At 47.8% G+C, this 26,162-nt stretch overlaps 1 protein-coding gene across 2 annotated transcripts in view; it reads left to right on the forward strand.

Moving 5' to 3' along the window:
* Window positions 1-25,933, forward strand: part of LHFPL1 (LHFPL tetraspan subfamily member 1) — a 48,058-nt gene extending 22,125 nt beyond the window's left edge. Inside the window, exon 4 of one of the 2 annotated variants that reach the window (XM_005291805.4) lies at window positions 23,760-25,933. In XM_005291805.4, coding sequence (XP_005291862.1) covers window positions 23,760-23,941 — 182 coding nt within the window. In that variant the 3' untranslated portion in view covers window positions 23,942-25,933. The remainder of the gene's footprint in view (window positions 1-23,759) is intronic. The other variant, XM_065556609.1, reaches the window with a different exon arrangement.
* The last annotated feature ends 229 nt before the right edge of the window (window positions 25,934-26,162 follow it).

Consider the following 26,162-nt stretch of genomic DNA (forward strand, 5'->3'; position numbering starts at 1 on the left):
GAGGTGTATGTGCCACCATACATACATTGTATTTTACCAATGAATTTTGCAGGCCTGAAGCAGCAAGAGCAATTCCACCAATCCTGTTCGGGGTGTCCCTGGGCTTTTGCTATTACTGCCTTGCCCTGTTAACAAAGCAAAAGGGAGGGGAAAAGGACATTGCAAATTCATTTATTGGGGAAACTGAGGAACAAAGGATAATTTTTTAAAATTATTAGTTGTTTTGTTACAGCCCTTTTTGGCTTTTGTTATGGATATTGTTTGCTTGGTTTAGGAGGTTACAGCAACAATATTGCGTTTAGGGATTAGGGATTGCTATTACTTGTTAAAGGGCTTTTAGGCCACCACAGGAGGAACAGGGTTTGTTTCCATGGGGTCCAGGGGAGGTTCAGGGCCATCCACCAGGTATTTTGCTGTGGCCCTACTGTATTTATTTGGACGATGCACTGTTTTTAAGGCACTTCTCCTGCAGCCTTGCGCCACACTGTGGCTTGGGCCTCATTAGCAGCTTGAGCCAGGGAGAGTCTTTGGAGAGCCTAAGGGGAGGGGTCCATTGGACTGTGACAAGAGGAGGTCAGTTTCCATGGCTTTCTCTCCTAGGGTTGTCAAACCTCCAGGATTGTCCTGGAGTCTCCAGGAATTAAAGAATAATCTTTAATTAAAGATTATGTCATGTGATGAAACCTCCAGGAATATGTCCAACCAAAATTGGCAACCCTCTTCGCTTCTGGGCCTGTTCATTGGGATTGTTGACAATGAGAGCAATTAGCGTCAACTGTGGAGGCCCTTTCTGTAATATGGACATTTGTCCGCTAGGTACTGGACTAAGACCACAAATTCATTTCACATAGGCCAATAAGCAGCCCTGCAATGGTATTACCTTTTGCTCATTTTTAGAAGTGGCTGTGTTTGAATCTGTTTTAGGTTTGGGCTTAGGACTGGTGTTTGGGTTTGGAGCTGAACTGGGGTTTGGGTATAAGGTGTTAAAACATTTTGAGTAGTTCTCATGAGATTTCAGCTCCCCAATGGTCGAAGTTTGTGAGATCAGCTGATCTCGTGAGGTTTACAGCCCTTGTGGGCGGCATCCGAACCTGGACTTCAAAGTGGGTCCCAGTTTTGGCACCTGATCAGGAGTCAAAATCATAGAGAGATGGTTTGGATCTAAGGATTCAAAACTGAACCCATCCCCCGCAAAAGCCTATTGGGCTTGGACTCAGGGTTTGGGTGTTGGCTCAACTCTGACAATTATTGATTTGAGTCAGATTTGAATTGGCAATCTAGTTAAAGACTCTATACTGCATTATCATCCCCCTGAGTTACCCAATACCCCAGAGACATCTCATTCCTTTCTAAGGCAGAAGGGCATCCTTTCTTTGATTTTACAAAGCATCCATATCTTTAAGCACATGCTTAAATCCCATTGACTTCAACAGGACTCAAGCACAGGCTTAACATTACGCATGCACTCAAGGGCTTTGCTGAATCAGGGCCTTGTGGGGTGATATGATCTAGACATGCTAAATATAATCCTTTCTATCAGGGGTCACTTTCTACTGTGGCTTTGAAGGGGACAGAGAATGCACCCTGAAGGGATAACATTATGCAAAAAAAACCCTCTCAGGAGGAGCAGCGTGATGGAAAACTATTCCTGACAGTGGAGTTCTTCTGTAAACTGTCTCAGCTCCCTTGAGTACAATGTGCTGTCTACATCAAACACACAGGGAGGATTGAGGAAGGAGGAGAAGAGCTTCTTTCTGGCAGAGCTCTTTACTGCTGACTCCTCGGAGATAGCAACAGATCAGGCCAGCAGTGTACATGGATCACAGGGGCATGAAGCTTATGATGAATGGGCTGAGGCCAATTACAGATGATCAAAGCATCTCTCCTATATATTCTAGCCCACCGCTTTATTTTTTCTTAATCAAATTAAGCCATAAAATAGCATTTAACTTGCTGTCTGCTGCTCTGAGGTACTGCTGATTTCTCGTTAATGTCAGATACACATTCTGTTCTGGTTAGGCCCTTGTACCGCACCTCTTACCATGATATCTGAGCTTCTCAATGGAGACGCTCTCACCTTAAAGTGAAGCGACGCTCGGAAAAGTGATTGTAAAAAAAAAAAAAAAAAAGGCATTTTGAGGTTCCAAATTGATTCACAATTCACAATATTCAGTTCGAAAATAAAACCAGTGACTTTTCCCAGTTGCTCACTGAAGTAGAAAGTTGTTTATTTTACTCTGGGATTTTCAAACAGAGAGTTAGACACCTGGTTCCCATTGAAAGACACCCAACTCCCATGGACTGGCTCCCTTAGAGCTTTTGAAAATCCTAGCCCTGGTCTTTATTGTAAGCAGCTCTGACTCCATCTACACATGGAGAGCCGTGCACATCTATTGAGTAAGAAGGTCCCTTTTTTGCACAGTCTATTTTCTGAGCATAGCCTTGCTTTAAGGACAAGACGCAAGACCCATGAACAGGAAATTGGGCCTGATACACATGATCTCTTCTCAAAAGTGACATGAATGTATCATTAAGGTTGAGAATTACTCAGGAAAGTCATAAGTTAAGGTTGTCTCAGCACTATTATCCTTGTCATATTGCACATGAAGATACACAGCAAGCACAAGAAGTAGTGATTTGGTTGATTGGTTTTCTTTTTAAATCTCTGCCTAATTGGATACATATATCCTGGGCAAGAGAATTCTCAGAGGCCCAAACATGCTGAATTGTCAAGACACGTCTCTTCCTTTGGGCTTCTGACCATAGATTCATGTAGCTACTGTACTCCGAATTGCATTTGGGGGTCTGGCACACCCTGTGAAAAGTCAAGAAAGGCACAATCAACCTCTCCTCCCATCGTTTCCTGTGCTATTACAAGGCTTTTCAAGTCAGCAACTGGTAACCCAGTTACATTCTGAATTTGTATTTCAGGCAGCTGTCCAGAAAGGACAACTGGTTATAGAAGTGTATTTATTTCTAATGTTGGTTTTAACCTTTAAGCTGTCTGTATAGAGAGGACAAATACCAGTGGGATGGATTGGCTGGCTTGAGTTGTAAGAACACTTGCAATACTTTTTATTCTGAGTTTACCCAGCTCCAGCAGAGTTTCTGGGCCAAGCCATTTCATAACTGCACAATGGCCCTGTGATGCCCGTTGGTGGTGCAAAGGGAACAGAATGTTGGGAATCATTAGGAAAGGGATAGATAATAAGGCAGAAAATAACAATAAGACTGCCTCTATATAAATCCATGGTACGCCCCCATCTGGAATACTCCATGTAGATGTGGTCACCGCATCTCAAAAAAGATATATTGGAATTGGAAAAGGTTCAGAAAAGGGCAACAAAAATTATTAGGGGATGGAACAGCTTCCATATGAGGAGAGGTTAATGAGACTGGGACTTTTCAGCTTGGAAATGAGACGACTAAGGGGGGATATGATCAGAGGCACTGACTTCCCCTCTCTCCCCTGGGTCCTCGACCCCCCTCCCTGCCCCCAACCCCACCCCCACTCCAACCCTTCCATGAGGCCCTGCCTCTTCCCACCCCTTCCCTGCCCCCATTCCAACCCCGTCCCCAAAGACCCTGCCCCAACTCCGCCCCCTCCCTGCCCCTATTCCAACCCCTTCCCCAAATCCCCACCCCGGCCCTGCCTCCTCCCCTGAGCGCTCCTCCCCCCATCCCTCCGACGGCCGGACGGGAAGCACTGGGAGGTAGGTGGAGGAGCGGGGATGCCACTCGCTCAGGGGAGGGGGTAGAGGAGGAAGTGGGGCGGGGAGTGAGGGGAGCTTGGCTGCTGGTGGGTGCAGACCTTCACCCACTAATTTTTCTCTGTGGGTGCTCCAGCTCCGGAGGGTATGATGGATATGATGGAGGGCTATAAAATCATGACTGGTGTGGAGAAAGTAAATAAGGAAGTGTTATTTACTCCTTCTCATAGCACAAGATCAAGGGGTCACCAAATGAAATTAATAGGCAGCAGGTTTAAAACTAACAAAAGGAAGTACTTCTTCACACAATGTACAGTCAACCTGTGGAACTCCTTCCCAGAGGATGTTGTGAAGGCCAAGACTATAACAGGGTTCAAAAAAGAACTAGTAAGTTAATGGAGGATAGGTCCATCAATGGCTGTTAGCCAGGTGTCCTCAGCATGGGCAGTGAGTTCTATGGGCCCATGGTGCCTGGGCACGAGGAATATTCCTGGCCCAGGGCCCGGCTCCAGCACTGTTTGAGGCCGGGTCTCTCCCTCGGCCCCGCCTTCTGCCCCCAGGCGCTCCCGCCCGCGCAATTTAAAATGGCTTGGGGCCACCACTCACCACTGGCAGTGCAGAGGAGCTGAGCAGCGTCCTGCCAGCTTGCTCCATGTGGCTGCTGGCCCTGCCCTGTGGCCCCTGGGCAGGGTGGGTCTGTGTCCCGCCCAAGAGTCCCTGCGGCCAATTGGAAGCTGTGGGGGCAGTGCCTGGGGGTAACAGCACATGGAGGCCTCCCAGCCCGTCCTGCTTAGGAGCCCCAGGTAAGTGCCGCACCTCACTACTCCCTTCTAGAGCCTGCACCCCCACCCCCTTCCAACACACCCTCTCCTGTCCCCAAACTCCCTCCCAGAGCCTGCACCCCCACCCCCAGCTTGCACCCAAACTCCCTCCCAGAGCCTGCACCCTCACCCCTTTCCCACACACCCCCTCCTGCCCCCAAACTCCATCTCAGAGCCTGCACCCATCACCCCCTCCTGCACCCCCACCCCCTGCCCCAGCCAGGAGCCTGTACCCAGCACCCAAACTCCATCCCAGAGCTCAACCTCTCACTCCTTCTGCACCCAAACTCCCTCCCAGAGCCTTCACCCTTAGGCAGGAGGCAGGGGAGGGCGGGCTTTGGGTGTTCTGGGCACCGCCAACATTTCTACAAACCTGCCACCCCTGGTCCCTAGCCTCTGTTTGCCAGAAGCTGGGAATGGGCAACAAGGGATGGATCACTTGATGACGTGGTCTGTTCATTCCCTCTGGGGCATCTGGCATCGGCCACTGTCAGAAGACAGGATACTGGGCTAGATGGACCTTTGGACTGACTCAGTATGACTGTTCTTATGTTCTTATAAGGTCCCCCTGGGAACACCATGGTGCAGGGAGCCCCTGTGCGAAGACAGGGAGCACGCTCTATGGCAGTTATGGGTGCAGGGTGTGACCGGGTACCTGGAGTGGGCCTCACTGAGAATGCCACACTCGAGGCAGATGGCACAGAACAGCGCAGACAATCCCCCAAACTGGTGGTTTATTCTATAATTAGATTCAGCAAGCCGGTAACAAAAGAGCTTTTGCAGCACCACACTGGCTAACCAGAAGCCAAACACAGCCCCCTGTAGGCATTCCACCCCTTGGCTCCCATCCAGACCACAGGTCTAATATAGTGAGGGGTTATTGAAGACCCATTTCACCATAGGTGAGGTTCTTTCTAATCCCAAAGGATCAGACACATATCCTCAGGTCAGTATGAATCTCAGATCTTACCCAAATATCACTCTGTCTGCTAATCCTTAGTAAACTAACTAAAGATTTAATAATAGAAGAAGAGAGTTATAAATGGCTAATAGATCATACACGTGCAAGTGATTACAAAGTCCTTGTATCAGGTTTGTAGCAGTGGTGGAATAAACTGCTGGTTTGCAAAAGTCTCTCTGGAATCACCCAAATAGATTGGGAGTCATCAGTCCTTGTTCAAAGCTTCCTTGTTAGAAATCCAGTCCAGAGAAATGAAGACACAATGGAGATGTCTCAGGTGCCTTTTTATATCCTCTATATACTGTGACAGACCCAGACCAGTGGGGTACAGGAGTCTGGTAGAGGGCAAATATACTAGTCACTAGATGAGTAGTTTTCTGTTCCCTGAGTGACCAGAGCAGGAGCTGCACTAGAGTAATCAGGAACCTGCTAGAACCAGTTAAGGCAGGCAGGCTAATTAGGACACCTGGAGTCAATTAAGAAGAAGCTGCTAGAATCAATTAAGGCAGGCTAATCAGGGCACCTGGGTTTTAAAAAGGAGCTCACTTCAGTTTGTGGTGTGTGCATGAGGAGTTGGGAGCAAGAAGTGCAAGGAGCTGAGAGGGTGTGCTGCTGGAGGACTGAGGAGCACAAGTGTGATCAGACACCAGGAGGAAGGTCCTGTGGTGAGAATAAAGAAGGTGTTTGGAGGAGGCTATGGGGAAGTACCCTAGGGAGTTGTAGCTGTCATGCAGCTGTTACAGGAGGCACTATAGACAGCTGCAGTCCACAGGGCCCTGGGCTGGAACCCAGAGTAGAGGGTGGGCCTGGGTTCCCCCCAAACCTCCCAATTGACCTGGCCTGTGGGTTCTTCCAGAGGGGAAGGTCTCTGGGCTGTTCCCCCAACCCACATGCAGAATCTCTGTGGCAAGAAAATCTGCCAATAAGTGCGGGACCCACCAAGATAGAGGAGGAACTTTGTCACAATACATGAAAATTTACTGTTCCAAACATAGCCCACATGTGCATGGACAGATACTAACTCAAGATATCCAGGGTCTGGGAGAAGATGGAGTCTCAGGTCACATGTCCTTGTCACATGTCCTTACATGCTTTGCTGACTCACTGGGGTGGCCATTGGCCCCTGGCTGTCTGAGGCATCCTTGGGAGGAGCTAGCTGGGCCTGGCATTTCTTCATTGTTCGAGCTGAGTGACCTTAATTGGCCATTAACACACAGTTGTGTCACCTGATGTAAATCTGAGAGATGTCACTCATGTACAAACACATTTGAGATAGAAATGGAGCCACTATTCATAACTTCAGATACAAAGATGATACATGCCTATAAACAGGATTATTATTATTATTTTTTTTCCTGGTCAAGGTGGGGAAGGGCCCCTGACCGCTAGAGATGGGAACAGAGGTGGTGGCCGGGAGAGATGATGTAGCGGCAGGTGGGGGGCCGCCACCACCTGGGTGTACGCCCTGAGGGTTGGGGGAGGGGCACCCGCAGAGCTGGCGAAGGGAGCAGTGGGGCGGGATGCTGGTGGCGGGGCCACAGCAGTGGGGGCAGCCCCTGCCATGGAGGGCCTAGTCTTTTTGGCAGGGTCCTTACCCTATCATAGGTAGCAAATCATAACATTTCCATTGATACCTTACATGGTATATACTTTATACAGGAATTGTTGCAATTGTATAACAGTGGTAATATCAACATAAATGGTCATATTCAATCATGCAGCATCACACAGGGGCATTCTGTGCTGGGAGGAGAGAGGCATGGGGATGGAGCAGTGGTGGGCTGGCAGGGAAGGAGGCATAACTATCCCAGTGGGGAGGGATAGCTCAGTGGTTTGAGCATTGGCCTGCTAAACCCAGGGGTTGTGAGTTCAATCCTTGAGGGGGGCCACTTAGGGATCTGGGGCAAAATCAGTACTTGGTCCTGCTAGTGAAGGCAGGGGGCTGGACTCGATGACCTTTCAAGGTCCCTTCCAGTTCTAGGAGATAGGATATCTCCATTTATTATTATTATTATTAAATAGAAGTAAGAGTTGTGGCCAGGGTGGAGCTGCACCTTATTGATTCTGCACCCCTGCAGTGGCCCACACTGCCCATTGTGAGGGGTACAAGTTCTGGCAGGCCTGAGGGCTGCCCTGGCCTGCACCGGGGACTGCACCAGTCCCTGCTGCATCTGAATAGTGGAGGTGCAGTCTGCCTCCCCTCTGTGCCTGCATCAGTATAGGGATGAATCTACTAGTTCTAGCCACTGGACTAAGGTAGCCCCAGGAATTGTCTCCCTGTCTATAACCTCAGACAGACAAGTGGCATCATTCATTTGGAATCTCTTCATAGGCTGGATGATGACACTGGGGAAAAAAATCAAGTGTATTATTAGAAAGTAAAAGGAGTAAACAGCTCTTAGGAATAAGCTTTGTCCAGGGGGACGCAGAATGATGCACAGAGGTTTAGATCTGAGGATGATCTTGCAATGTGGAATGCTTGCATTGCTCACCCTCGTGCTGTGCCTCTTGGACCATGTCAGTCTTCAAGGCTGTCTCCAGGCTCCTTTCCCAACGTTAACAAAAAGTACATTCATAGAGAAATCCAGATGAAAGCTGTAGCCCCGAGTGAGGGGCTGTCGTATACTTCATATCTGAAAGACTGATATAGGGCAGAGGTTCTCAACCTTTTTCTTTCGGAGGCCCCCCCAACATGCTATAAAAACTCCACGGCCCACCTGTGCCACAATAACTGGTTTTCTACATATACAAGCCAGGGCTGGCATTAGGGGTTGGCAATTGCCTGGGGCCCCATGCCACAGGGGCCCCCACAAAGCTACATTGCTCAGGCTTCAGCCCCATATGGTGGGGTTCAGGGACCTGGGCTTCAGCCCCATGCAGTGGGACTTCATCTTTGTGCCCTGGGCACCAGTGAGTCTAATGCTGGCCCTGTTTGGAGGCCCCTCTGAAACCTTCTCGAGGCCCCCTTGTGGGCCCCGGACTCCTGGTTGAGAACCACTGGTATATGGGGCAGCTCTCATGTATGCATCCCCCATTGCTGTGGGTTCTCAGTGCTTTACTAACCCACACTTCCCCATCTCCGAAGGAACAAGGAGCATGTTACTGTACACCTGATTGTACCCTAAATAAACTCTAGATGTCAGTATAACCAGATAATTTAATCAGCTGCTCCAGACCTTCCTGTCTCTTAATCTTGCAGCATTCTTACACTCATCCTGCTTTCTTCGCTCTCTTTCCTTGCAGCTGGTTTCTAGTTTGGATTTTTATTGTCAAAGGAAGGACAAATGGCTCTGGAGTGAATGTAGATGAAAGAAGACCACTGTGTGAAAACCAGCTCTGGTAATGGTTAGATGAAGGGTGGTAAAACTACATACTCGATACTACTAGTATCCGCCATTGCTGCTCCCAGGAGAGCAAAGTAATTATGAATTTTCTTAGTGCAGACAGGGTCTGATGAGAGTTCCAGGTTCCCATTGCTTTTCCCTAGCTTCTTAAGAGGCTACCAGGCTGCTTTTCTCAGCCAATATCAAGCTTGAAAGCCTAGTAAAATCCTGAAAAAAATGCCCCCTTCATGAATATGCTCCCTGGATCTTCGGTCTGTTTTGTTGTGGTTTGGTAGCTCCAGTAGTTGCCACTTTACAATTTATACCATCTACCTTCTGCTGGCACATGTGTATTAAGAGAATAAATAGATGGAGGGTCTGTTGGTACGTTCAGAGTTCCTTCAAAGGAAACAGGTCTGTTTATTCTGGCTGAGATCAATTGTTCCCTGATGGAATATGGAATGTCCTGTGCACACACAAGCTGTTCCCCCATTGTTCTAGTGGCAGTACATGGATATTTTATTAGTACTTCGAGAGCTGTTTGCTTGGCTAGAAGGGTAAGTAAAACTGAAGTGTGGTACAGTGAAGCATGTGTAATTTCAAACAAAGATAGGTTAAACAACTAGAGGACTTATTCCTAAAAGTTTCAGAGTAGCAGCCGTGTTAGTCTGTAGCCGCCAAAAGAACAGGAGTACTTGTGGCACCCTAGAGACTAACACATTTATTTGAGCATAAGCTTTTGTGGGCTACAGCCCACTTCATCGACTCCTAAAAGTCAAATCCTTGGAGCAACAGGGTCTGTGGCTTTCAAATTTGGCAACATGAAGCACTGGGCTCCAACGCTGTGTGAGACCTCCCACCGTGACTTGATCTGCCTTGCTGCTGAGCAGACCAGTCTCTGCTGGTGATCAGTCCCAGAGGGTTGAGCATGAAGCACTTTACTTGTGAAAAGATCCAGAAGTGATTTGCCTGCCTTAGTAGGAAGGCACTAGAGCAGAGGTGGGCAAACTACGGCCTGCGGGCCACATTCGGCTCGCGGGACCATCCTGCCCAACCCCTGAGCTCCCAGCCAGGGAGGCGAGCTCCCGGCTGGGGAGGCTAGCCCCTGGCCCCACCCTGATGTCCCCCCTCCCCCGCAGCCACGCTGCCACACAGGGAGCGCTCTGGCCTGCTGCTCCTGCCGGGCTGCGTGGCTTCCGCCCGCCCACCTCCCAGGCTTGCCAATAAGCCAGTCCTGCCGCTCTGAGCGGCATAGTAAGGGGGTGGGGAGCTGGGGGGGTTGGATAAGGGGCAAGAGGTCCTAGGGGCAGTCAGGGAGCAGGGGGCAGTTGGATAGGGGATGGGGTCCTGGGGGGTGGTTAGGGGCGGGGAGATCCAGGGGGTGGTCAGGGGACAGGGAGCAGGGGGTGGTTTGATGGGGTGGAGGTTCGGGGGGGGCAGTCAGGGGTCATGGAACGGGGGAGTTGGATAGGTGTGGGAGCCCCGGGGGGGGTGTCTGTCAGGGGGTGGTGGTGTGGATAGGGGTCGGGGGCAGTCAGGGGACAGGGAGTGGTGGGCGGTCCCAGGAGGGGGTGGTCAGGGGACAAGGGAGGGGGTTGGATGGGTTGGGGGATCTGAGGGGGGCAGTCAGGGGGCAGGAAGTGGGAGGGGGTGGATAGGGGGCTGGGGACAGGCTGTTTGGGGAGGCACAGCCTTCTCTACCCAGCCCTCCATATCATTTCGCAATCCTGATGTGGCCCTCGAGCCAAGAAGTTTGCCCACCCTTGCACTAAAGAGACCCTCCTCTTCACTACAAGCAGGCAGGAGATGGGGAAGGAGCTGCCTCGATCAGCATTGTATTTTGGATGGAGGTGTTGATCTCATGTGGTGAGCAAGTCAGAAGGTATTGATTCTGGGTTCCACTTAGTTCTAATCTGCCTCTGAGTGTTACTGACCATCACTTCTCATCTATCCAACAAGGCTGTGGATATTCAAAGGGCTTTCGACAGGAGCAAAGGCTGCAGAGTAATTTTTTTTGTTTCTAGGAAATGAGGAATAGGAGAAGCCAGAACCATCAGGGTTTTCTTCTGCCTGGTGGATTGTGTCTTTCACACACGAGCCTTGCTGAATACAGACAACTACATAGAACCTCCGAGTTACGGACACCTCGGGAATGGAGGTTGTCCGTAACTCCAAAATGTTCTTAACTCTGAACAAAACACAGCTCCAGCTCCAGCAGTTCACACTCCGGGCCAGGTTCCAGAGGCAGGTAGGCAGCTTCTTTCCCAGGCAGGACAAGCTTGTCCCCCGCCTGGCTGGGGGTGGTGGTGGTGAAAACAGCACCCCCTACCCCCGCCAGCCAGGGGAAGTGAGATGAAAACAGCACCCACGGCTTACAGGAAAGCAGCGCAGACCCCAGTGCTGCGCCTGTCTGCGAATCGCAGCCTCTTCAACTCCTAGCTGTAAGTGTGTGCCCCGCGCATGAGGGTGGGGACAGGCAGCCCAGATCTGCCTACCCTTAAGATGCAATACAGGCTCGGTACAATATTTACTTTTTTTTTAATTTTGTTTCTGCTGCTGCCTGATTGGATACTTCCAGTTTCACATGGTACCCAGTTGACCGGTCAGTCCATAACTCTGGTGTTCGTATCTTTGAGGTTCTTCTGTATGTCTAATCAAAGTGCCAAATCTAATAAATTGATATTGATTGTGCCTTGTTTTCTTGCAGTGTGTCTGCTGGTTAGTAGAGCTGATTAGAAAATGAGTTTTTTTTTCTTCACATACATTTTTGACATTTTAGCAAAAAATTGAAAACCAAATAAATTCAGATGGAAACTGACATTTTTAAAATTTTGAAATGCTCCTATGGTGCATGAGAGTTGTAGTTTGGATTTCTCATGCCCCCATTCTTCTCTATAAGCTGGCCTCCTTGGCCAGACTACATCTACCATGATGCACCATGGTACCATGCTCTTGCTGAGCCACCCTGGTGCATCATGGGTGGTGTAGTCCAGCCTGGTAACCCAGAAGACTCTGCAACATTTCCAAATCAACATTTTCAGTTTTTGGAAGAATTTTTTTGGTTTTTGGATGTTTATTTTTTCCATGAAAAGTTGTAATTTTCTGTGGAAAGCAGGCACTTTACATGAAAAGTTTCACTCAATTTTCTGTCAAACAGTTTTGATGGAAATTTTTCAAGTAGTCCTACTAGTTAGTTAGTCTAATGTAATTCTAGCTATTCTACCTGTGTTTTATAGCAGCATGTTGTTCTTACTGGTTATATAGCACCTTCCATGAGTCTCAAAGCACATTATACAATTACAGAGCATTTAATTAATGGAATGATTTTGTCCACCCAGCAAAACAAACCCTTCTGGAGTGGAAGTGAGACAGGTAGGATCATTTACATTAAGGCAGTGCTGTAGATTTCAGTAATGAGATGGGTAATTAATGTCCTTTAAACAGCATTTGTAGACTACAAGATATGATAATAAAGGGATCACGTTTCATGCTTCAGGGTGTCAGATGACTGAGTGTAGATTGAATCCCAAAGAAGTACCATCTTCTATATACACCCATACACCATTGGCTTGATGCATCTTTCATCTTCCTCTGAAGCGTTACGTATTATGATTGCTGAAGACAGGATATCAGTCTGCATGCACCAAAGACTGGCATGAAATGGCAGTGGCCCTTTGTGAGATCCTGTGCACAGCTTTCAGACCCTACTCAGTGGGTTCAAACTCCCGTGAATGCTCCTGACGAGAGCTGGTCACCATTTTTCAAATATAAAAAACACCAATGATTTACTTGAAAAATGGCCTTTTGTTCAAAAACAAACAATGTTTGGGGTTTTCTTTGTCCTGCCTCTCCCCTTTTTCCAACAGCAAAATGGAAATGGGGGAAAAAAAAAGAAAGGAGGGTGGGGAAAGTGAATATTGAGCTGAATCACCAACTATTCAGTTCCTTTTGAAAACTTCAAACCTTTCTAAAAATTCCCCTTTCATCTTTTTATCCAGCTCTCCTACTGACTTACACTCCATTCTCCGGGGAGAGGAGGGGAGGAGACTTTCCTGTTTGTCTCTGACTAGCCAAGTGCTTGGAATGTGCCTATCACTGTAGTATCCAGATTCCTGGCAAAATATGCCAGTCCCCCTGCCCTCACCCATTGATTGCCAGAAAGCACAGCAGAATGGCAGTCACTCCTCTCAAGGACGCTGGCTTTTCATTTTAGAATTACTAGTACTTGGGTATGTCTACAGTACGGGATTAATCCGAATTTATATAATTCGAATGTTGAGTGCTGTCGGGAGAGAGCTTCCTTAACCCTACCATCATTTAGCTTGGCTGCATAGAAAAATATGTTTAAACTTCAGCACACTCTGAAGCACTTATTCAACAGTCACTTTTCTGAACAGATGGGACCTTCAGCCTCCTTTGAACCCTGCTGCTACTGCTAACGCAAAATGTATTTGTGTGTCGTGTCATGAAATCAGAACTCCCAGCACCGAAGGGAGCTGCCTTGAGACGAGCTGAATCACCTGAATGCCAAACCCAGCTGCACAGCATTATGGAAATGCTTTAGAATAAGGTCTGGCTTGGGAACAGGCTCACATTGACGTAGGTCTGGTAAGAAGGAAGCTTTTCCCAGCAGATGGAGTGAATGTGCAGTTCTAACAAACAAGGCTTCTCCTCCCGCTTGTAACTCCATCAAAGGTAATAGATTAATTTGGCCCAACATGGGGCTTGTCTACACTGGCACTTTACAGAGCTGCAACTTTCTTGCTCAGGGGTGTGAAAAAACACCCCCCAAGTGCAGCAAGTTTCAGCGCTGTAAAACACTAGTGTAGACAGTGCACCAGCGCTGGGAACCATGCTTCCAGCGCTGGGAGCGACGCCCCTCATGGAGGTGTGTTTTTTTTTTTTTTTTTTTTTTTTTTTAAGAGCGCTGCAGCGCTCTCCCAGCGCTCTGCCCTGACTACACAGCCAGTTGCCAGTGCAGACAATCCCGATAGCGCACATAAAATGCCTCACATCGCATGTAAATTACTACTCTGTTAGGCTCTGGTGACTTCTGCAATAGAAGACAGAGAACTATTTAAAGCAGAGGTGGGCAAACTACGGCCCATGGGCCACATCCGCACCGCGGGACTATCCTGCCCAGCCCTTGAGCTCCTGGCCGGGGAGGCTAGCCCTTGGCTCCTCCCCTGCAGCCTCAGCTCACTGTGCCACCAGCACTCTGGGCGGCAGGGCTGCGAGTTCCTGCCAAGCAGTGCGGCTGCGTGAGCCGCCAGGTGGAGTGTATTAAATTGTTCCCCGTAGGAATGTGCTACTTACGAAGCACCAGGACCGGCAGCGGTAAGTAGTACACCGTAAGTAGCACATTCCTACAGGGAGCAATTTAATACACTACACCCAGGGTAGGGAAGGCTGTGCCTCCCCAAATAGCCTGGCCTCCGCCCCCTCCCACTTCCTGCTCCTTGACTGCCCCCTCCCGGGATCCTCTGTCCCTAACCACCCCCCTGGGACTTCACCCCATATCCAACCCCCCCTGCTCCTTGTCCCCTCACTGCCCTGACCCCTATCAACACCCCCGCCCCTGACAGGTCTCCCAGGACTCCCACGCCTATCCAACCCCTGCGCTCCCTGACCGCCCTCCCACCAGAACCTCTGCCCCATCCAACCGCCCCCTGCTCCCCGCCCCCTTACCATGCTGCTCAGAGCACCAGGACTAGCAGCCATAAGTAGTACACCGTAAGTAGCACATTCCTATGGGGAACGTGGTCCTAAAGCCCCCTCCCATTCAGCCCCAGGCTCAACGCTGTCACCCCACTAGCTCTTGAGCTCCCACCCCAATCTGTCCACTAGCACTTGTGAACACCACTACCCCCGGCCCTCCATACAGTTTCAGAACCCCAATGTGGCTCTCAGGCCAAAAAGTTTGTCCACCCCTGAGGGAGGGGGTCTGGGAGTGAACCCAGAGGGTTAGTGGATGTGGGTAGGAGAAGTCTGGAACAGGTTTTTTTTGGGAGGTGGGGGAGGATTTGTTAGGGAGTTGGGGCACCTCCCCTAGCCAACCCTGACTGACCACTAGCCTCTTCCTTTCAGTCCCCCCATCCCAGTGTGTCCCAGCCCCCTCCCATGCAGCCCCAGGCTCAATGCTGTCACCCCACTAGCTCTTGAGCTCTCACCCCAATCTGTCCACTAGCATTTGTGAACACCAGTCTGTGACCCCTCAGCAGCCCTGTGTGTCCCCCCTCTGTCTTCCCCCCCCATATCCTGTGCCTCCTAACCTGGTTCTGTGGGCAGAGTGCTGTGGGGGTGGAGGGATAGTTCAGTGGTTTGAGCATTAGCCTGCTAGACCCAAGGTTGTAAGTTCAATCCTTGAGGGGGCCACTTAGGGATCTGGGGCAAAATCATTACCTGGTCCTGCTAGCAAAGGCAGGGGGCTGGACTTGATGACCTTTCGGGGTCCCCCTTCCAGTTCTATGAGATGGATGGATGAACGTGCTAGTTGCCAGCTGTTACTGCTGGTCAGCTGCAGCCATCTGTTCTAGCGCCACAGCAGCCTCGGATGGGCAAAAGGCATTTCTCTGGCAGAATGTATTTTCTGCGCAGAAAGAAAAAAATTCTGCACCAGACATGAATTTTGCACATGTGCAGTGGCATGGAATTTTCCCAGGAGTCCCCAATATTAGGAAAACATTATTGTGCAGCACACAGCAACGGCTGTGCCAAAGCTAGGGTTATGTTAGAGCTTTAAAGAGATTGCGTGGTTCACCAACCACCAGATCCAGAGCCATATTTTTGGGGTGCCCATCCACTCGCTGATTAGATAACTGAAATCCAAAAACATTCCAACTGCAGCTAGATGCATGGTCCTGCAAGAAGACTATAGCCAGGATGAGAACTGAATCCAACTCTTCTGAGGCCCAGTCCAGTGCTTTACCCAGAGGCCATACTTCCTCTGCCCACTGTCTCTGGCCTACCTCCCACCTTTAAAATATTAGCATTTAAGGCTTTTTTAAAAAAATGTAAAATGATCTAAAATCTTAAGTCTTTAACAGAATGTGTGTGTGTAGACCTAGCATTGCAACTAAATACATTGTAACACAAAATATTTCCAAATGCATTCCTACTTTATCTACCTGCCAAGACTTGTGTTTTGTACTTCCTCTGCAGGCCTGCTGATGTCACTAATACAGCATCTAAATCCATTTAGGAAATTGTATAGGTGACCTGTTTAGGGCCCTAATCCAAAGCTCATTGAGGTCAATGGAAAGTGGTCCATTCACTTTAATAGGTATTGGATCAGGTCTTAGGCGCTTATGATTTTATCACACGCTGTGGGAAACGCACAGAACCCAGAGTGCCTGAATTCAGGTCCCAACATGTAAATAAACTTTTAAAATTGCCTTTAAAATATTTTAATTGTGATGTTTTAGGTACAGCTGGTCAAAAATAGGAATTCTCAGAATTTCTTATGGGAGATGTAATCCAGTCTGGTGCATGAGACAGCAAAAGTATAACTTCCGTGAGGCCCGGCGACAGCTCAGATGGACACATTCATGTTGAACTGACTGGAAATGAAGTGTTTCAATTCAGTTCAACCTTCCAAAATGTTTCAGTTTGGGTGCCCCTGATCAGAAACAAATATTTCATTATGATTTTCCTAATGGGATGTTTTTTGGCAAAACAGAAATTTTCCCGGAAACTCCATTTTCCATTAAAAAAAAAATGTTGATGGAAGATTCCCAACCCCTCTAGTTTTAAACCTAGATATCCATCTATCCCTATACCATACCCATCACTGTAGTATCTGAATGACTAATTAATCTTATTAACAATCCAGGGTCTCAGGCTTGTTTTTGGAACAGCATTTTATTTATTTTTTTGTTACGAAAGTATTTTAATTTACTTTTAAGTCTTGGGTGTCCGTTGGTCCCCATCTGAAGACATATATGGGCTCTTTGAACATGCTCACTCTAACTGTCAGATGCCAGCCAAGTGTTTTGCACAAGATGGTTTCTAGCATAGTTGGAAGGGAGGTTGCAGCTGGATACACTCAGATATCGACTGTCAAGTACCAGGGGCATTTCAGGTGGTTGGGGCTTGGTCTGAGGGCAGAGTTTGATGGTTTTACCGGGGCTTTCTTTTAATCCCAATTCAATCCCGTGGGAACACAAATATACTAATTACTGGGCAGAGCAGGGTGGAAGGGATAGAAGAAAACACTTCTGTGATTTGCGCTTTCACTCCTTGAGTCTGTCTGGTGCTTAGATACCATGGGATAAGGGCTTTTATAAAAACCAGAGATGAGCGAGAGATTAAAATGCCAGTCAGTGGCTTAGTTCGCTTAATATTAACAATGCAATCTAATGAACTGCTGAATCTAAGGAAATATAGCCACGTTCCAAACCAATGAGATTTGCAACTTTGAATAAAAGCAAAGTCTCTGATTGAAATGTCAAGCCCATCTCGGAGTGATGATTTAATAACTTTTATGAGTGATCCTGTCACAGCAAATCTCAACACTCGAATGGAGTGACTCAGTGAGAGCCTATTAGCAATGATACCTACCAAAGAGGAACAAGATGAGCTTTTTACCCCTTCCCGACTTAGCTTAAAAGCTTATTTGTTGTAGGAACCTTTTCTCTTTCTCTTACAACTCCTTTCCCTCCCCCCCCCCCCACTCTTGTAGGATAAAACACTTCAGGGGGGAATTGACCTGTGCAAGGTGCATCAAGGAAACAGGGCCTAGAGTAAACAGAAGGTGAGGTACAGCAGGTACGATCCCCTATGTTCCTGTCATGAGCTATGAGTGGGTGTACAGCCGGAGAAGGGCTTACATGTGAGGGTCACATGCTGTGGAGGTGTGGCAGAAAGAGGTGGAAAATCTTTTATCCCACATGCCTCCCGCATGCCATCAGTGTTACAATGGTGCCCATGGTATATAGGTTAAAGCTGCTTCCAGCAGGTTTTATACACTCACATCCCCCACTGTTCACAACACAGAGGCCAATCTCTGGGTGGATGAGGGTTACGCTTGCCTGTCTCGAGTGGAGGCACAGGGCTGTGTGGCTGTGAGTGGGGTCACTAAGTGGTTCTGTTCCCAGCCACACTCTCGCACACATCAATGGAGCAGGAGCACGTCAGTGAGATAAAGACTTGGTCAGATGTGTATGCACTGTAGCTCCTTAAAGTGTAAGTTCTTTGGGGGCGGGGGTGGGGGAGTGGGAATCTGCTGCCTTTACGTGTGTGTGCACAATTGCATATCACGTGCGAATGCCACCTCAGTGCCAATGTCCATGTGACATCAGGACTGACTGAGATTGGGGCATTCAGTCTTGTGTCCTCATCTAATGGTTGGAGCTTGACTAGAGGTGGGCAAATAACTCATAACCCATAATTTATGTGATGTGTTAGTCCTCTGTGATCTGTTCATGGGCACATGCAAGCTGTTTTGATTGGTAGGACCCATGGCGTGATTTTGATCCCTGATTGGAAGAATGTAGCTCTTTGAAACAAGTTGCCAGTGTGAATACTTGTGATTATGAATTTGAAACATTTAAAATTCACCATCTCCATAAACATCGCGGCCAAAAAAGTCACTTGCTCGAGCATCCCGGATAAGCAGGGACTCAGCCAAAGGGGAATTCATTTCAAAATGCAAAAGAATATTTGTGGACAATGTTTGTCATGTTTGTCCAGAGCTAATCAAGGGCGTGTCACTGAACTTTATTTCACCACCTGTTGTAGCCCCGACTGGGGAAACCTGCATGGCTAGTCACATCAGCAGCTCTCCTCTGTGCTGCGCAACCTTGCTGTCCTTGCTCAGCTTGTCTGGATCATCAGACGGCAGTCAGAACAGAAGCACATTCAGCAGGACTTTGCTCACCCTCTTATGAGCCCAGACCACTCGCACAGCTAAGCTTTGCTTAGCCTAGCTTTGGCTGGATACTCAGATCCATACTCTGTGGAGCTGCATTGTTTTGGTGCATCTTTTTCCCCACCGTGCACGTCTTTATGCAAAAAGGGATGGCTGGACCCATAGATCAGATTCAGAAAGGGACGTTGAAACAACTAATCTTGTGCTCGCTGTAGTGCGTTTATGCAAGGATAGATACTTCAGTCATTGTGGGGAGCAGTCCTTCCTGCAGGACTTGAACAAACTGTGTAAACAATGCAGATAAATGAAATAAACCCCAGTCCAGCAGAATAATAGGGCTAGTTGTAGTCCTGAGTTACACAAAGAATATTCAAATAGCAGCACAGTTTGCTGGATTAAATCAACAAAACTGACCGTTGGCACAACAGTGCAGAGAACATCAAACTACACATCACTTGCCTTGTTCAGAGGCTAGCTCTAAGGACAGCAGAAAATGTGCAAGGTATTTATAGATCTGCTTTTGCCAATAACACAATCAAGCCTAGAAGGATGACATCTATTGAATGCTTGCTGTTTTCCAGCAGAGAAGCCAGCACTTTCCTCCATCAGTGCAAATTATCCATAGAATCCCATGAAGATCTGCACATCTGTCCCTTGAACCATGGGGATGTACACTGGCTAAAGCCTCTTTTTTTATCACCGTGTTTGCATTATAATACCTTGTAGTGGATTTTTAATTTTTTTTGGCTAGGCAGTGCAGGATGTCTGACAGCAGAGGGCCTGAATTGGTCGCACAATAAGAATAATAATACCTAGCTTATAAGCAGGGGACAACAGTTTAGGAGAGATGTTACATTTTATTCGGACATTTGCCATCTTTACTGACTGGATGCTTACGAAACAGGAGAGGGGGAGGGATAGCTCAGTGGTTTGAGCATTGGCCTGCTAAACCCAGGGTTGTGAGTTCAATCCTTGAGGGGGCCACTTGAGGATCTGGGGCAAAATCAGTACTTGATCCTGCTAGTGAAGGCAGGGGGCTGGACTCAATGACCTTTCAAGGTCCCTTCCAGTTCTAGGAGATGGGATATCTCCATTAATAAATAAAGAGGGGCAGGGTGGAGGGTGTCCCTTAGCAGATGACCTTAAATCAGTAATTGCATAAATCCCAGCTCTGAACTACCCTGCACCTTGAAGGATTTGAAATGTGGTGCAGCACATGAATTGTGTTGTGGAGTCCTTCATTTTCAGCCTGATCTGTTCAATGATCACTCCTCCCTACTAAGGGATCTTTGCACATTCTGTTGTGCCTGCTCCAACGCTCTCAGGCTTCCTGAGGGGAAAAATAATCTGCCCAACCCAGTACAACAGCTTTTTGGACAGGAGTGAATAATCCAGCTCAGATCTGTGTCTTAAACTAGGGCATTGTATGTTTGACTACTGAGACTCCTTTCTCCCTGGCTTGTCCAAGTGCTCCATGTGGCTGGGCTTCATAACAACGAAATCGCATGATACAGGCAAACCTTATTGGTAGGGCCCCACCAAATTCACGGTCCATTTTGGTCAATTTTGTGGTCATGGGGTTTAAAAAATCTTACGTTTCATGATTTCAGCTATTTAAATGTGAAATTTCACCATGTTGGAATTGTAGGGGTCCTCACCCCAAAAAAGATTGGGGGGGGGTTGTAAGGTTATTGTGGGGTGTGTGTGTTGTAGTACTGCTACCCTTCCTTCTGCGCTGCCTTCAGAGTTCAGAGCCAACAGCTGCTGCTCTCTGGCTGCCTAGCTCTGAAGGTAGCAGAGAAGTAAGGGTGGCAATACCGTGACCACCCCACCGTAAAATAACCTTGTGACCCCTCTGTAACTCCGTTTTGGGTCAGGACCCCCAATTTGAGAAATGCTGGTCTCCCCCATGAAATCTGTATAGTATAGGGTCAAAGCACACAAAAGACCAGATTTCCTCGTTGGGGAGGGCGGGGCGGGGGAGACCAGCTTTCACGGTCCGTGACGCGTTTTTCATGGCCCTGACTTTGGCAGGGCTCTACTTATTGTACTGCAGTGCACATGACTGAAAAGGGGGTTCCTTGGAGTGAGTGTTGCCCACTGAGCAACGCAGCATCATTTCAAAGGATTTAGCTTCAGCCAATTTGTGCAATTTGTTGACTCTATAACGTCCAAAATCTTTCTTCTAAAGTGTAATTGTCACCCTCTGTAGATGTTCCCTCAACATGAACTACATTCCTTCCTGCTAATATGACATTGGTGCCAGCACTGCAGTGTGGACATGAGTTACTCTCAGCATGCAAAAGATCTAATGTGGAGTGCTAATGTGAATGAATATGCCACGTGTTAGTTACGGTTGCTTTCAGTGGTCTGCCCTAGTAACTACTGAAATTATGACAAGGTATTACTGGGTAAAGCACACAACCACCAGTGCCCTTATGGTATCAGTTCTCTCCATTCTTGGAGCATGTATTGTCCCCCCTCCTTCTCCCCAGCTTTCTGACTGTCTATCCAACCTCAGGACTCATGGATACTGATTGGTCGGTGAAGGGAACTCAAGGACAGATGAACATTACTATCTAATTTGGAATTAAGGCAGCAACCTGGAGGTTTATAGTATCACAGGCAATGTTATAATGTTATAATATCACATACGTTATAAATGAGCATGGCCTATACCATATCTGGTAATAAACTACATCTTGGGGATAGCCCGATGAGTATAATTGTCTTCACCACCACCACCAGGTCCCTTTGCATTAGCGTACATTGGCCTACAGTGAGCTATCATAGGAAAAAGAGCTTCAGGGACTCACCTATTCCCCATCCATCTGCATCAAGGCTGATCTTGCCATATACATGCTTGTCTTGAAGGCTTTCTAATGGCTAGGCCATAACTCCCTCAATAGGAAAATTAGTTCCCTGACCATCATTTTATGCAATTTAACTTTGCCTCACAGTTGCTGGTGCTCTAATTTTCTGTTGGATGAAATTTCTGCTGGGGGTTTGCAGTTAGGGCTGCTCTTGTGTTGTACAAAAGCAGTGACTCCGGGTGTGGAAACTTTATCAAATGTCTTTATAGCCATCTCTCTGCTTACTGGAACTTGGATTTCGAGCACCAGAGCTGGATAATTTATTTCCTCTTCTTAGAACTTATTCTGCGTTCAGGGCAAAATTCTCAACTCAGACCTATGTAGCAGATCTTGACTTGGCCACTCCTCTCTAGCCACTCATGCAGAAACCAAGGGGAATTCCGTACATAAAGCAGGATATAAAGATCTGCCATGAGCATCCGAGAAGAGAAGCTTCCCCCTAGGCCTCCACTGATTGTCTTAATGACCTGGATTTTCCTCCTCGCTGCTGTGTAACTTTTGCCTGAAGCATGTCTCACCTGCTCAAAGTGACCAGATGCCACGGTGTGATTTTTGCCCTCGGTATCTCACCAGCTCAAGGCAACCAGATGCCATGGTTCCCATTGGAAAAGCGGTGCTGGCTCTGTCACTGATTTGATTTAAGTATAAAATAGTAAAGTTTTAACAAAACAAACAAAAAGAAAAGATGCATTGAAAAAAATGGGACCAGATTCACCAGGGCATTACCCCAGCTTTACTCTGGTGTAAATCTACTGCTCTCTGCTTACATTATAAACTCTTTGGGGCAGGCACTGTTTCTTTGTTATGTGTGTGTACAGTTCCTAGCACAGTGGGCTCTAGATGCTACTCAGTACAAATGAATAATAATACTAACTTTAGGGGTAAGTGTAGGACTGGACCAACACAGTGGGGAATCAGGCTCTATATACTTGAAATCAACCCTGATTTGTCTTATCATGGAAAGGACGAAAGAAGGACAATAAACAAGGAGATGATGTATTTGTATTGGGGGGCACCTAAGGGCCTCAGTCATGGACAAACAAATTACAGAAAGATGGTACCGGCTCCCGGAAGCTTACCCTCTAATATAAGAGACAGGCAGTGGATACAAACAGAGAGACGGGGAGCACAAGGAAACGATGAGGTGATATTGGTTGGCATGGTAGGTAGTGGTCTGACCACACCATTGCTGAGTTGTTTGTTTGTTTGTTTGCTGAGGAGAGTTTTAAGGCGAGATTTGGAGGGGAACAGTGCCGTGGCTTTGCGGGTGTTTACGGGAAGCTCACGTATGAGAGGCAGCGTGGGAGTGGGAAGTGAAGGATGGCAGGAGTCAGCAGCTCCATAGTGTCTGAAGCTGGGGTTAGGTCACAAAGGGCTCTGGATGTAAAGATGATTTTAGTAAAAGAGTATCCATGTACCCCAGAGGTGGGCAAACTACGGCCTGTTGGCCACATCCGGCCCGCAGGACTGTCCTGCCCAGCCTCTGAGCTCCTGGCCAGGCAGCTAGCTCCCAGCCCCTCCTCTGCTGTCCCCCCTACCCTGCAGCTATGCTGCCGCGCGGACAGCGCTCTGGACAGCGGGGCTGCACGCTCATGCAGGGCAGCGTGGCAGCGTGTCTGGTTTCGGCCGGGTGGTGCAGCTCCAGACATGCTGCTCTGAGCGGTATGGTAAGGTGGCCGAGGATGGGGCCGGGCCTGGGGGGTTGGATATGGGGCAGGGAGTCCTAGGGGGCAGTCAGGGGACAGGGAGCAGGGGGTGGTTGGATGGGGCAGAAGTTCGGGGGGGGGGGCAGTCAGGAGACGGGGAAGAGGGGGGGATTGGATAGGGGGTGGGGTCCCAGGGGGCGGTTAGGGGCGGAGGTCCCGGGAGGGGGTGGTCAGGGGACAAGGAGTGGGAGGTTGGATGGGGAGGGTTCTGAGGGGGACAGTCAGGGGGTGGAAAGTGGGAGGGGGCAGGGGCCAGGCTGCTTGGGGAGGCAAAGCCTTCCCTACCTGGCCCTCCATACTGATTCGCAACCCTGATGTGGCCCTCGGGCCAAAAAGTTTTCCCACCCCTAATGTACCCCGTGTGCCAGGCTGCACCATTGTCTTTTCCCCCACTAGGCCGGGGAGGTGCAGAGATAATACAGGGCTGTTTCATGACTGACACAGCACTACAGCATGTACTGGGCTCCTGATTTCACCTCTTCTTTCTCCCTCTGCAGGAACCTGCAGACTTGGCTGGGCATATTACTGCATGGGAGGTGGGGCGGCTGCAGCCATGCTGATCTGTACCTGGCTCTCGTGCTTCGCCGGAAAACATCCCAAACCCGTAATGTTAGTGAAGAGCATCATGCAGAGTGCAAATCCATATGGAGTGGAGCTCGAGTGCTGCCTTAAACAATGAGCTTTCCCGGATACTCTCCTAAAAAAGGAGGAGGAGTGGTGGCCACATGGTCCAAACTTCTCTGACTGATACACATGAACTCCCACTTTTCTGTCGACAGCAGGGACCGAAGACTGCTCCCAACTACTGTTGCATATCTGGGCTAACTCCATTCAGGTGGGATTGCTTTAGATTTACACGAGTGTAACTGAGAGCACAACTTGGCTACAATGATCATAGAAACAATTACAGTCTCCTTGTGGACCAGGCTCTAAGAACAAGAGGCCAATTTCCTCTGCACTATGACTCCCTTGAAATCAGGGGATGAATTTGGTCCAAGGAAAATAAGAATTCATTTCATGCATTCTCTGAATGTAAGATAGATCTCCATTAATAATACCACCTAACTCTTATCTAGCATTTTTCCTCAGCAGAGCTCAAAGTGTTTTACCAATGAGGGCAGTATCATTATCCTCATTTTACAGATGAGGGATAGAGAGGTGAAGTGAGTTGCCTAAGGCCACACAGTAGGTTAGTGGCAGAGCAGAAAATAGAACCCAGGTCTTCTGTGTCTCTGTCCAGTGCTCTATCTACTGGACCACACTGCCACATTCAGTAGTGTGTTTCAGGCTGCTTTGCTTTGCTCAGCAGGCTGGTTATGCCAGATTATGGTTGTTTTACAACTGACTCATTGAATCATAGAATATTAGGGTTGGAAGGGACCTCAGGAGGTCATCTAGTCCAACCCCCTGCTCAAAGCAGGACCAATCCCCAGACCGATTTTTACCCCAGTTCCCTAAATGGCCCCCTCAAGGATTGAACTCTCAACCCTGGAGCAGTGCAGTACTGGTACAGAAACAGGAAACTGAGCCCCATGTGTAGGGTTTATCTAAAATGTCTCAGGCTGGGATGAGGCTGAAGCAAGGAGAGGGAGGTGCTGTAGCTGTGTTCCTTGCATCCAATCTTAAATATAGGAGCTTCTCCCTTCCCAAACCTAGCAAAGATATAGAGTTTGTCCATCTAGCATGTGTATCCCTAGATGGAGTCACGATAAAGCTGGCAGTGAGTGGTATATATAGACTGTTCTGTAGTAATATGGAGTTCTGAGTTGACTGAGTTCCTCTCCATGGCTATTGCAGGGCCTCAGAAATTTGAAGATTGTCTCCAGAGTATGGTCATCTTAGGATCACTGAGCACTTCATCAGCACCATATGCTGCAAAATTCAATGACGGGCATGCTCTGGGCTTATAAACGTGTGTATTCCTTTAACCCTGCAGGAGAACATGCTGGAGAAAAAGCTTGTGTGTTTGCATTTATATTCTTATTGCAATGTCTTGTAAATAAAGGTTTATGACCGTTTTCACCCACAGGAGTGAAACCCACGTCGATTGCTGTATATTACACCCAGCATTATAGACGTTTATTATCATTTAGTCATGTAGCTATTCTGATTGAGTATTTGACTCTCCAGAGCTATCTGATCTTGTGTATACATGAAGTGACATAACTGGGATCCTTTTGGAAAGAAATGTGAGGTTACTAATGAGTATTCTTTTAATTTCTGCCAGAATCATGTAATTTGAGGAAGATGTCCTAATGCCTTGCATGGCAGAATCTCCTGGGGTTACTGCAGTGCCCTCTGGTGGACTGCAGGACTGTCTGCATCCGAAGAAGTGGGCTGTAGTCCACGAAAGCTTATGCTCTAATAAATCTGTTAGTCTCTAAGGTGCCACAAGTACTCCTGTTCTTCTTTTTGCAGATACAGACTAACACGGCTGCTACTCTGAAACCTGTCTGCAGACTGTTGAATATCACCACTCAACTTGTGTTCTGTTAATAAATAAATAAATTTGGCAACTGATGCAGAATTCATGAATATATAGGGATGTAAACAACTAACAAGTGTAAGATGAGCTATATAAAACCTGGGGGTCCTTGTACATTCTTTGCAAATTTGCATAAGCAGCACCTTCGTATTTAACTGAGCCTGCAATCTATTTTTTTATAGTTTAGTTTTACACAGAAGAAAACATAAATTTGTATATAGCTTTTAAAAAAAGTCATATGTTGCAGTGGAAATTGAAAAACTTCAATATCTGATGGAGTGGGAAAAGTAACCATTATAAACCTTTCAATGCTGGCCACTGACATTATTAGAAAGACACACACCCAAACCTGCTGGAGTTGAGAGAAGAGCAACAGCAATCAATTTATGAGGACCAAGGAACAATTAAACTCACT

The sequence above is a fragment of the Chrysemys picta genome, chromosome 9, assembly GCF_011386835.1.
Source record: "Chrysemys picta bellii isolate R12L10 chromosome 9, ASM1138683v2, whole genome shotgun sequence".
NCBI classification, from domain to species: domain Eukaryota; kingdom Metazoa; phylum Chordata; order Testudines; family Emydidae; genus Chrysemys; species Chrysemys picta.